At 39.6% G+C, this 11,636-nt stretch overlaps 1 protein-coding gene across 1 annotated transcript; it reads left to right on the forward strand.

The window, feature by feature from the left end:
- Window positions 1–2,176: 2,176 nt before the first annotated feature.
- ip6k2b (inositol hexakisphosphate kinase 2b) lies at window positions 2,177–7,816 on the forward strand. Its single transcript, XM_017719738.2, has 5 exons — window positions 2,177–2,721; window positions 4,713–4,926; window positions 5,161–5,309; window positions 5,747–5,922; window positions 6,314–7,816. The coding sequence occupies exons 1-5, from the start codon at window positions 2,499–2,501 to the stop codon at window positions 6,845–6,847; spliced, it is 1,296 nt and encodes a 431-aa protein (XP_017575227.1). The 5' UTR covers window positions 2,177–2,498; the 3' UTR covers window positions 6,848–7,816.
- The last annotated feature ends 3,820 nt before the right edge of the window (window positions 7,817–11,636 follow it).

Raw genomic sequence — 11,636 nt, forward strand, 5'->3', positions numbered from 1 at the left:
TAGAGGCTACCTTTGCATTACTAGCTATTGTTTTGAAAGAAAAAAAGGGTTTAACGTGTTGCCTCTTTGAAACAGAAAATCATGGAAAGGTGCAGCAAAAATGCCTGTATGCTCCTGTAGATGTCTTTATCTCTGCATTTTATTTATAAAATTTTCAGATTTGAAATATGCATCTTCTGTAACCACAGCAAACAGGTTCATACATGTTCATCCTTTCAAGGAATACTCTACTCTATACAACACTAATGTACAGCAACTGCCCAATGACTTCTGCTGTGATTTTTGAGTCAGCAGATAGAAAAAACCTGAAGTATTCCTTTAGCTTTTTCACATCGACTCTTCTTTTGCTCCCATTGGTGCACAGAAATATGATTGGTATTTCTTCTCATTTTTTGGTAAGAACCATCTCATAGAGAAAAAATTGACCTTGTTGACCTGCGCCTGGTTGCATAACCTGGTCTCGTCTGTGGGTGCCAGAGTGTATTGTCTCGACTCATAGTGTGTAAACCTGCCGGTGTGTGCCAGCATGACATAACACGCGCACACAGATTCCTTGTCTCTAATATTCAAAAATGCATAGTGACCTAGTATTCAAACATACACTGATTCATTCTCTGTCATATAAGCCACACACATTTGCACTGACCCTCATCCTGACTCACATACACATCTTCTGCTCACTGGTACATTTTCCTTTTGTCCCAGGGTTAGTTTTTTGCATTCATTTTAATTAATAAGAAGACTTTAGACATTATATCTGTTTTAGTAACAGGTAATTGTAATTACCATCATTGATTTTTGGCAGTATTAATAGACATTCACATTCTTTGCAAAATCATCACAGTTGGTTTTACATTTTAGGCTTTGACATATAATTTGCCACAAAGCCCCACAGGAACCATTTAAAATTTGCTCTTGGTAAATAAAATATTCTGATAAGCCTATGTTTGGTTCGTTTACGTATGCTTTAAATATTGGAGTGCATTTAAATAATAGGGCTGATCAGAGCAAATTCATTTAGGGGCTGGTCCTACCAGCATTTACAGGCTTTCAATACTTGTTGATATTTCCAAATTGCATATTTGTATGTTTGTTCTCAAAATCTCTAAAAAATTTTTTTTAAAGTTGTTTATCTGACAGAACAAATACACTTCCAGTTTAATCAGTGTTTGTGTCTACACTGGCTACACTTTCTTTTAGGCATTTGTTGCACTCTTAGGGGTGTTGATGCCTGGCATGAATTTAAGAAATTTCTTCATGAATTTTTAATGAACTTTACATTACATAGAGCTCATGAACTGGCGATCTGGCACAGTTCAGTTCAGTCTGTAACACATCAACAGCTGAATGTGCAGAAGATAATCACATTTTAATCGCAGTGTTGATCTGAACCATTCCCAAACTGTTCAGCTGAATTGGCTGGTGTAAAATATATTTTGTCTCTCAATCTGCATTAGACCTAATCTAAGGGGGGGGGGGGGGAGTGTACATTTGTGTGTGTGTGAGAGTGAAAGTGTGTGAGAGAGCGAGAGTGAGAGAGCAAAAAAGAGAGAGAGACAGAAAAATGAGAGATTGTCACTATAGCATCCTGTGTTCCCATTGTTTTACAATACTACAAGTGTCAGTCGGCACTGTTCTGTGATTGTCAGGAGTGTTCATATTGAGTGTGCGTGTATTTATGTGTGTGTGTGTGTGTGTGTGTGAGAGAGAGAGAGAGAGAGAGAGAGAGTGAGAATGAGAGAGAGAGATTAAGGGAGAGTGAATATATTTTATAGTGTTCCCGTAATAATAAACCTACTACAGTTCCAGTAAAAAAAACATCCTTACTGGCAGGCCTTACTGTTTTCAGGAGAAACGGAAAGTGGTTAGTTTTAATAGATGCCTTTTTTGTTTGTTTTTTTTTATCTTCCCCTGTCTCTCTCTCTCTCTCTCTCTTTCTCATTAATAAGGAATTCAGTCATGGAAGAGAAACAGCTGAGAGCAGCTCGACACTTTCTCTTTCCTTCCTTCTCTTTGTTATTCCCTGATCTCCCTCCTCCCCTTCGTGCCCTTTGTTTGTTCAGTTCCCCTTTCTCCCTTGTTTCCCACCCGACAACAGTTGGAGTGCTCGGATTGGCTGAGCCACAAGAAGAAGGAGGAGCTAAGGGACTTGTTGTGATATTTTCTTCCCTACCCTAGAACAGACTGCTCAGTCAGAGCAGAGCCAGCACCACGGACATTACAGGCTGTTAACAGTGTTTGTGCAATTTTTCTGTCTCTCTACCAAAAAAAAAAAAAACTTGTCACTGCCTTCTGGACTACCATTTCTTCATTCCTTAAATCAGGAGTAGAGCAATTTTAAAGGAATATTATTTTTTTCTATCCCCTCTTACTGCTAGCTTTAGCTCTTTGTGCTTCAGTAGCCGCAGGAAGGCAGCATCGGTCCCAGAAGATAAAGGAGAGGCAGAGTGGAGAGGAAGAGAAAGCCATAGCTAGAGAGAGACGGATGTTCATGGAGGATGAGTCCGGCTTTAGAAGCTCTGATGGAGGGGTGTAGATACCCAGGGAAAGGGCCACTGAAGGGAGGAGTGATGCTGGAACCATTTGTCCATCAGGTTGGAGGCCATTCATGTGTGTTACGTTTTGGGGAACAGACCATTTGCAAGCCGTTGATCCCCCGGGAACACCAGTTCTACAAGAGCCTTCCACCCGAGATCCGCAGATTCACACCTCAGTACAAAGGTAAGAGCCTCCCCCCACACACAGGACTACCATTAAAACCCCTTAAATGGCCAGAACCGACCAGCAGGTCTGGACTTGTATTATACTCTTGTATAAATTAAGAATAATTTATTTATTTGATTATTTATCATTTATAAATGTATTATACTCGTGTATAAATTTCAGTTTTGAAGTCTGAATTGTAGTCTTTGGAATTACTGTGTAGTAAGGCTTTGCATGTAATCAGTCTAGGATTTTAAGGGGGTTAAAACAATTCAGGCATGTCTGTACGCTGATGTACTGCTGTTCTCTTTATTTTTATTTTCCTATTGCCTGTTTGTGTTGTTTTGTGGTTATAAGTTATAATGTATAATATTTTCTGTGGAGATAGTAAGAAGACTTCAGTCATTGTAGGGCCTTACACAAACACTTACACAGACATACAGATAGAGCAAAATGTGCAACCAGACAAGGTTTGGATTACAGAATCTGTGAAATCTGGATTGATGTGAAGGGACACTCACTTGAGTCCTGACACAGATAAATGTTATTAGTTTCCAATGGAATATCATGTTCAGCACTCTTAATCGTGAATATAGTTTTGTCCTCTCACGCGTACTGGCGTCACTCCCAGTGTGCGTGTGATGAACGGAAGGTGTTGGCGGTGTCTTTGACTCAGTTGCAATGTGTGTCAGCAGTATCTTTGACTCTGTGGCAATGTATGGTAGGCCTAAAAAAAGACACCAGCCGGAATGAATATGACTAACAGGAAAGAATGCAGTACACAGCATAAGAGCCCCCCTTAAGGGCCCCCCAAACAAGAATATAAGGATATTGTGAAAACCAATACTCACACTCCCACATACAAAGATATACACATACATTTTTTCTGACTCAGCAGCTGAGTGTACATGAGTATTCGCTGGTGCAAAGCAGTGACATCACAGCCTATGATGTCACCATCCAGACTGCAGAGAGCAGGAGCCCCAGGGTCCTACTGTACGACACACTTTTTTCCTTTGCTCACACAGCACATATTAGGGATGTAACAATACAACATATAATATTGAATCGAATTGCACTGCAGTGTATCATGTTGTGTCATATCATTGTATTGTGACTAGCATGCTTGCTTGTGGCTAGTTTGTTACCTTGATGTTTAAAGCATTAGATAGAGAAACTGTAAAGCATAATTTTTGTTTTAGATTTCATTCTTTTATGTTGTTTTATAAGCTGAAAGTGGACACATTAATATATTAATATACAGCACATTTTCAGTCACTCTGCATTTTTTGCTATATCAAGTCAACACACCATTTGTGAATTATTACACCCCTAGTGTATATACAACTGTGTGTGTTACATGGTTATTTTTGTATAATTGAAATACTGTTTTTTTGTCTTTCATGATAGTAATGCTTTTGAAACACTTTTCTTCCCCTCCTTCTCATATGATTCTGGCTCTAAAGCCATAACAATCTTTGGCTGCCATGAGGCACATTGTAAATTATCCAAAGGGCCACGTTGTACGAGTTTGTGACAGTCGTAGGCTGCATAAGTGGCTGTAGTCTTCTATTCCATGTTCTGCTTTGGCTTTTAATGTATGACCAATGTAATGTTCACATTATAAAGCTGTATTTTTAACTGGGAAAAAAGTTTCTGTGAAGCCAACATGATGCCTGGTTCTCTCTGTAAAGCTTGCATGTGTCTTTCTATGTATGATTTTTAATGTCAGTATAATATTGTGCTAAACATTAATAAAAGTACTATGATTTTCATTCTAAACCATCCTGTGGTGTTTGCCTTTTTTGCTGTTTAATGTTTTCCATGGGCATAGATGCACCACCTGTCATGTCTCTTTCATTTGTGTGTTTGTCATTTTTGTAAAAGGAGGATTAAAGTGTGGCAAGACATTCTTCAAGACAATTCCAGTTCTTATGTACTTTATAATGTGTGCAAATGTATCTACTATTAACTGTACTCATCTTTTCTCTTTCTGTCTCCCTCTATAGGGGTGGTGTCAGTGAGTTTTGAGGAGGATGAGGAGGGGAACCTGTGTTTGATAGCTTATCCCCTACACAGTGATCCATCTGATATAGAGAATAAGGAACCCTTAGCTGATGGAGAACCCAAAAACAAGCTTCTGAAGTGGAATAAGAAAAAGCCATCTACCCTTCTGGAAAATGAGAGAAGTAGACAGAGCCGCAAAGAGGAGAAGAGCAAGAGGTGAGCTGTGTTCATTCACACAAACACAAGTTCTATGTTATAGTTTTATACCCAATTAAAATCAAGCAGCTGATGAGTAGACTTGATTATACTTAATTACATATTGACAGATAAGTATGTTGAAATATATAGCCAAGACTATTTCAAATAGTGTGCCTCAGGGCATTTGACAATTTCAAGCTCTTGCTCACAAACACTGTCTAACTCTCTCTCTCCCTATCACTGGTTCTGCAGTAATCGTGAGGATAAGGCAGAGGTGTTGTACTACAGCCTGGAGAAAGGAAATGTCGTGCCTCAGATTAAACATAACCCATGGAGTCTGCAGTGCCACCAGCAGCATCTCCAGAGAATGAAGGAGAACTCCAAACACAGAAACCAGCACAGTATCCTTTACTGCTGAGAATATACTGTATACACTCAAAAATGCAGGGTGTTTTTATACAGTGGTATCATGTGGTGTCATTCATATAATGTATGTGTAATAAGAATTATATATTTTTTTAATCTAACCCCCTAACCTTCACTTCAGTAGCCAAAGAGAAATATTATTCCCCTTTCAGTTCAAAAAATGAAGTGTGTAACTTATGAAAAAGCAGTTTACAGATCCTACCCTTGTTGGTTTCCCATTTTTCTTTGGTTTTCCAAAATCAGGACATTTTTGAAAATACATATGAAAATACATTGAAACCCTATAACCTATAACCATTTTTTGTTGGGTGGGTATTTGATATTTCAGTACATGTAGAACCAGAGGGCATGAAATGACAATCTAGACACCTTAATGGACAGTTTTATTTCCTTGACCCATGACTCCTTTTAGAGTTCATTCTGTTGGAGAACCTCACATGGAGATATCGGGTTCCCTGCGTTTTAGACCTGAAAATGGGAACCCGGCAGCATGGTGATGATGCCACTGAAGAGAAGAAAGCCAATCAAATCCGCAAATGCCAACAAAGCACATCCTCCTCAATAGGAGTCCGTCTCTGTGGGATGCAGGTAACACAATAAACACTCATACTCTAAAGGCAGTCTGCACTAGGGGTGTAGAAATGCATTGATGTATCCTGATGCGTTGATTGAATCAACTGTGGTATATTAGAATAGATTGTTAAAATATTTAATAAAGTGTGTGCTTATTTTTTTGACCAAAGAAAAATTATTGAGTTATTTTCAAATGTAAGAATAAAAAAATTGTGTGTTTTCTTATTGTCTGTGTTTTATTACTGGGTGATTAGTTTAAGATTTCATGATACATTGACTTCAGTCATAATCTGTTTAAATCATTATTAGGTCAGGTATGCAAAGTATGCTGTGTACAGCCAGAGTTAGTGGACTACAACAAACTTATCAATAAACGCACATTTAAAACTTTTTTCTTTGACTGCAGGTATATCACAGTGTGACAGGACAGCTGATTTTCATGAATAAGTACCATGGACGCAAGCTGAGTCTGGCTGGCTTTAAAGAAGCTCTGTGCCAGTTCTTCAGTGATGGACGGGTCCTGCGTAAAGAGCTCCTCTCTCCAGTTCTCCAGAGGCTCAAAGAGATGCGAGCAGTCCTGGAAGCCTGTGAGAGCTATCGCTTTTTTTCTTCTTCTCTTTTAATCATTTATGACGGAGCACCACCCCCAGCCTCTGCTAGGCCTCGCCCCTCTCGGGGAGGAGAAGAGGAAGATGAGGAGGATGATGAAGATGAAGATGATGAGGAAGAAGGAGCATACGGTGGGCGCTCGCAGAGGCGAGATAGTTCAGGGTCAGGCTCACCGCTTGTGGATGTGAGAATGATCGATTTTGCTCACACGACCTGTCGTGATTACGGAGAAGATGTCGTTGTTCATGAAGGTGGAGACAGCGGCTACATCTTTGGCCTTCAGAACCTCATCAGCATTCTGTCCCAGCTCGAGGAGCACAGCAACGATTAAGCACACACAGGTGTTTCTGTTACTACACCAACGGCCATGCCAGGCTTACTGTGGATGCCCTGATGATGATAGCAGGGTTGAAGGCTCCATTGCAATGCAAGGAGGAAAGGCCACAGGGTCAAGGATCAAGGGTCAATCCTCAGGTCCCTCAGGAGTTGATGGGACTGGACTTCATACACATCTGTTTGTTTTGAGATGTATCTCAATGAAAGAGTGTGGTCCCCCTCTCCTCCAGCCATTTTCCACTCTCTATGTGGTGGAGGGACGGCAGTAGCCCCATGTCTGGGCTCTTTCTTCCTGCTGTGTTTTCATTCGTTCTCTCACTCTCTCTGTCTTTTTCTGAAAGAGACGAGAACTGAGTAGGTTTATGAATTCTGTAGGAGAGACGCTTCAGGGGAACTGACAATCCAATTGTTCAGTTCTCACGTATGTATGTGCTTTGATGGCACGTGAGTTTGTTGCAACCGTCAAAGACATTTTCACCTTGGTAGCACAAAAATAATTAGATAAGCCATTATGATGCTTAATAAAGAATACATAGACATTAAGGTGCTTTATAAATGTAACAAGACCAAGAGAAATAAATACATAAGGGAAGAAACTCATACTGAGTTCATGAAGGGAATGAGAGATTTCTGAGTATGAAGATTGCATGGACAACGTTTTGTGATGAGCCTTTTGAGACTGATTTCACTGTTTGGACACTTTTGGTTGTTTTTTTCTTCTTCATTCCAGTTATGTTCATTAGATGTGAAAATAGATACTATAAAGAGAGCTTTATTTATTGATTAGCCTATTTCTACAAAACATGAAAAGGTGAACCTGAGTGGATTATATGACATTCCATCATACTGTACTGTTATGTTATTTATAAGAACCAATCCTTATGTCATGGTTTTCACTGTTTGTTCTGTGTTCAACACTCTAACACAAAATAAAGAGAATTATGCTTTGGTTGTGATAAACTATGCCGAAAATGTTATCTTTGAAAGCCTGTGTGTCTCTGTATATATGCCAGCGCAAAAACCCTTTGAGCAGCTGATCACCTGCAACGCACATTCTGTGGACAATAAGTGAACATAATTGCAGATTCTGCCTCCAGATTCTGAGTTAGATGCCTGTAATAATAATTCAGTAGTTGTGTGAAACTATTAATTCAATTTAAAAACATTCACAGTACCTTGCCCGCCACAAAATCCTTAATAGCCTCCTTTATAACCATCTGCCTCCCAAGATCTTCATCTGCATTTAGCCTGCTTTCAGTCAGGCCAGTTTCATGCCACTGCCTGCTTACCCTGCAGGCCCAAGCAATTGGACATCTACAGTTGTTGTTATAATTTTGTTATACATTAAATTTATAATTAATTATATATTTATGTAACTAATTCACTTTACATCCTGTATTAACAGGTTTGAGTTAGTTCTCTCTTTGCATGACATTTAAAAAACAGAATCTACACACATTTCCATTCAGAATAATCAAAAGGCTTTCTACCTTTACTTTCTTACCCATAAAGAGAATCAGGAGCATACTTTCACTTGAGTTATAAGGCCATTTGATTCTAGGACCTCCTACATATTAATGGTGATAAGATTTTGCACACAGTGCAATAGGACAGTAGAACAAGGAGCTACTGTGCATGTCCAGATCATTGTTGCACACTTTTATAATGTAATCTAATAAACTTCACAAAGCAAAGATGTTTTCATGATGTTTGTGAGAACCAGAGGTGCAGCCAGGTTAACGGAATCATTTCCAGAGAAAGCTGAGTATAGTGGGGTAGATTGTGTTGTATTTGCTATTGTGTTGAACCTGCGTCATATAGTGCTGCTGCTTTGGCTGAGCTTCAGCAAGCATATTAAGGATTTATTCAGCCTTTCACCCAGAGCTTTCAGCAAGCACTTAAGCCTGTTCTTTGTGAATGCATTTGTGGACGAATGTGTGTGTGTGTGTGTGTGTGTGTGTGTGTGTGTGTGTGTGTGTGTGTGTGTGTGTGTGTGTGTGTGTGTTAGAAGAGAGGGAATTGGACTTGTTTTAATGAAACTGTTCTCTGCTGTGTAAAATTAGTGATCTGTCCTTTGGTGACCAAAGTGCAGGCTACAACTCTAAGTGTGTTGTGTGTGTGTGTGTTTATCCTTATATGGCCTTACCAGTGTGTGACTGTCTCAGCTGCTCCAGCACTCGAATTTCCTGGATAAATCTCTGTGGATTACTCTTCCAAATCCCAACCAGAGAAACGGAAAACCACCCACAAGGAAAAACACTGTTCTTGCTCAGCTATGTTAACACACACCCTGTCATCAGTTCACAGCAATATATAACAATACTTGTAAATAAGGAAACACCATCACATCATTTCATCTGATTATATTAATTAAAAATATCGGAGTCAATTTTCATTCAACGTGTGGGTGTGTTTGTATGAGTGTTGGTCCAAGCTGGTTTATGCTGGTCTGGTGCTGGTTTGGCTGGTCACCCAGCATGGTCATGCTGGTTGATAAGCATACCAGCATCCAAAACACAAGATATTGCAGTGTCCCACTACTGGCCTGCACTGGCGCCTGAAACTTTGGAGGTACAATGGCTCATGGTATCCAAGTGCCCTCCTAAAAAGGGACTACTACTGATGTTATTTATGTATTTGTTAAAAGTATGTGATATGTGATATTTGTGATGCTCTGTGTCGGGGGGTGTTTGTGTAAGGGAGGGTCAAAGTCAGGGTGAAGTGCATGGTGAACAGTGACCTTCACCCTCGAGTTTGGTTCTGTGTCTATACCCCTTTCTGCCAGTGTGTTCAATTAAGAGCATGTGTTGCAGCAGAAACATGGCTATCCCCTTTTTATTCTTCTGCCCACACTTCAATATGCTGGTTTTGCTGGTGATCAGCATTTTAGCTTTCAGCTGACCAGCATCCAAAACACAACAAATGCTGGTTTTGCTGGTCAGTGCTGGTTTTTCTAGCAGAGATCTGAAGCAGAGGGTCTTGCAACTGAAACAGGGTCTAGACCAGGGGTGTCTTGTCTGTGAAGTGCTGGCATGGCTGCAGGTTTTCATCCCAAATGAGCAGGAGCACACCTGATTCTATTGGTTTAATCAGTTGTGCTCCTTCGTTGTTGGAATAAAAAACCAACAGCCACATCGGCCCTTTGTGAATAAGATTGGACGTCCCAGTTCTTACTGAAACAAAGACTGATCCTCCGAAAGCTGCAGTCGCACTAGACCTTTGCAGTTCACCTAATCTTTCAACTGAGGCTTGCCTGGAAGACTGGCGATGAAAAAATTCTTCATGTTGGTGCTGTTAGCAAATTAGCTATCTTGCTATCCATAAATAGTAACGACACAAAAATGAACATGATTATATATTTGTTTACTATTGGTAGTATAGTGCTGCACACTAAGATGTACCAAAAAATCTACATAGCTGGCATGGTATGTGGCTGTGCATGGACTTGTGTTTTGAAGGTTGGGTGCTATGAAGGTTAACACAGCCAAAGCAGTAGCACTATTGGTTGAGCATATGCAAGTTCAAAGCTGAACCTGTTTCTGTTGGTAACAAATGTTCTGCTTACAGAAAATCAAACTCGTCATTTCCTTCATGATTAGATTTGAGATAAACAACAATTAGACATGATACAGAGAATAGAAACCAAAAATAAGAGGAAAAAAGCTGAAGTTGGCTTCTTACTCAAATATTCCATTCCACCTTACATGGTAATAATATTCTGTCACTTGAGCTACTGCTGCATCATTTAATTCAACTGCTCCAGAATGAAAAGCTTGCTTTAAATCTGTTTATCTGGTTCATTTCCAAAGGAATACAATAACAGTAATGATTTTCTCAGTATGTCACTCCTCGTCTTGTAGCCTGCTCAAGCTGGAGTTCCTACCACCAGCCTCACTTTGTGAAATAGGCTATCTGATGATTTCTGAATTTTCATCACATCACTCTAATCTTTGGCTACTAAAAAAACTATGTTAAGGATGGTTAAATCTCTACTAAATCCCCAGCCTGGCACTCCAGCGGCAGGAGTCAAGAGTCGTGCATCACTGTGCAGCTGTGCATCACTACTCACTGCTGCTGCAGGGTCAAGTTTAGAAGATAGACTCACAACACGTGCCCGTATGCTGTGTGTGTGTGTGTGTGTGTATATATATATATATATATATACATATATATATATATATACACACACACACACACACATATATATATATATATATATATATATATATATATATATATATATATATATATATATGGGGGTGAAATAGGAGTGACTGAGATGAAAGATGTACATGCTGACAAAAAACTCTATTCAGAACTAATTCTACTCGCTAATCTGTAGTGCGGCTTCAGGCTTGACAGGCTTAAATGACTATCTGGCCAGATGTTGAGTAATCTAGTCCTGATAGAATTCCCTCCATCCATTTCATTCAATATATGTTTAAAGCAGGGCTACCTAGTTCCAGTGGACATTGCATTATCCGCTTTACTCTTTTCCATAGCTAGATTCATCTATCTATCCAGCACTTCCTGAGCGGAATCACGTCAACTAGAGCAAAAAATAAATAAATAAAATTACACTAAGTACTGCTAAACCCTATAATGACTAGCATTTGGCCCTCATGGTCTGAAGTAATTATAGCTTGTAACTAAAGCAGTGTAGGTGAGCGAATAGCACTGGGGTCCTTAAAGAGCTGGGTCCTAACATCTTTATTCAACTCTTGTTATCTCTACTTACACAATTTCACATCCACGACGCATGGGTAGATATCTTAATACTATAT

This window comes from Pygocentrus nattereri, chromosome 26, assembly GCF_015220715.1.
Source record: "Pygocentrus nattereri isolate fPygNat1 chromosome 26, fPygNat1.pri, whole genome shotgun sequence".
In the NCBI taxonomy this organism is placed as follows: Eukaryota; Metazoa; Chordata; class Actinopteri; order Characiformes; family Serrasalmidae; genus Pygocentrus; species Pygocentrus nattereri.

Bases quoted from the DNA above. Each gene is read 5' to 3' on its own strand.
- ip6k2b (XM_017719738.2), top strand. From the start codon at position 2,499: ATGAGTCCGGCTTTAGAAGCTCTGATGGAGGGGTGTAGATACCCAGGG. The intron at 4,927-5,160 runs GTGAGCTGTGTT...CTGGTTCTGCAG, and splicing joins AAAGAGGAGAAGAGCAAGAG to TAATCGTGAGGATAAGGCAG. The intron at 5,923-6,313 runs GTAACACAATAA...CTTTGACTGCAG, and splicing joins TCCGTCTCTGTGGGATGCAG to GTATATCACAGTGTGACAGG.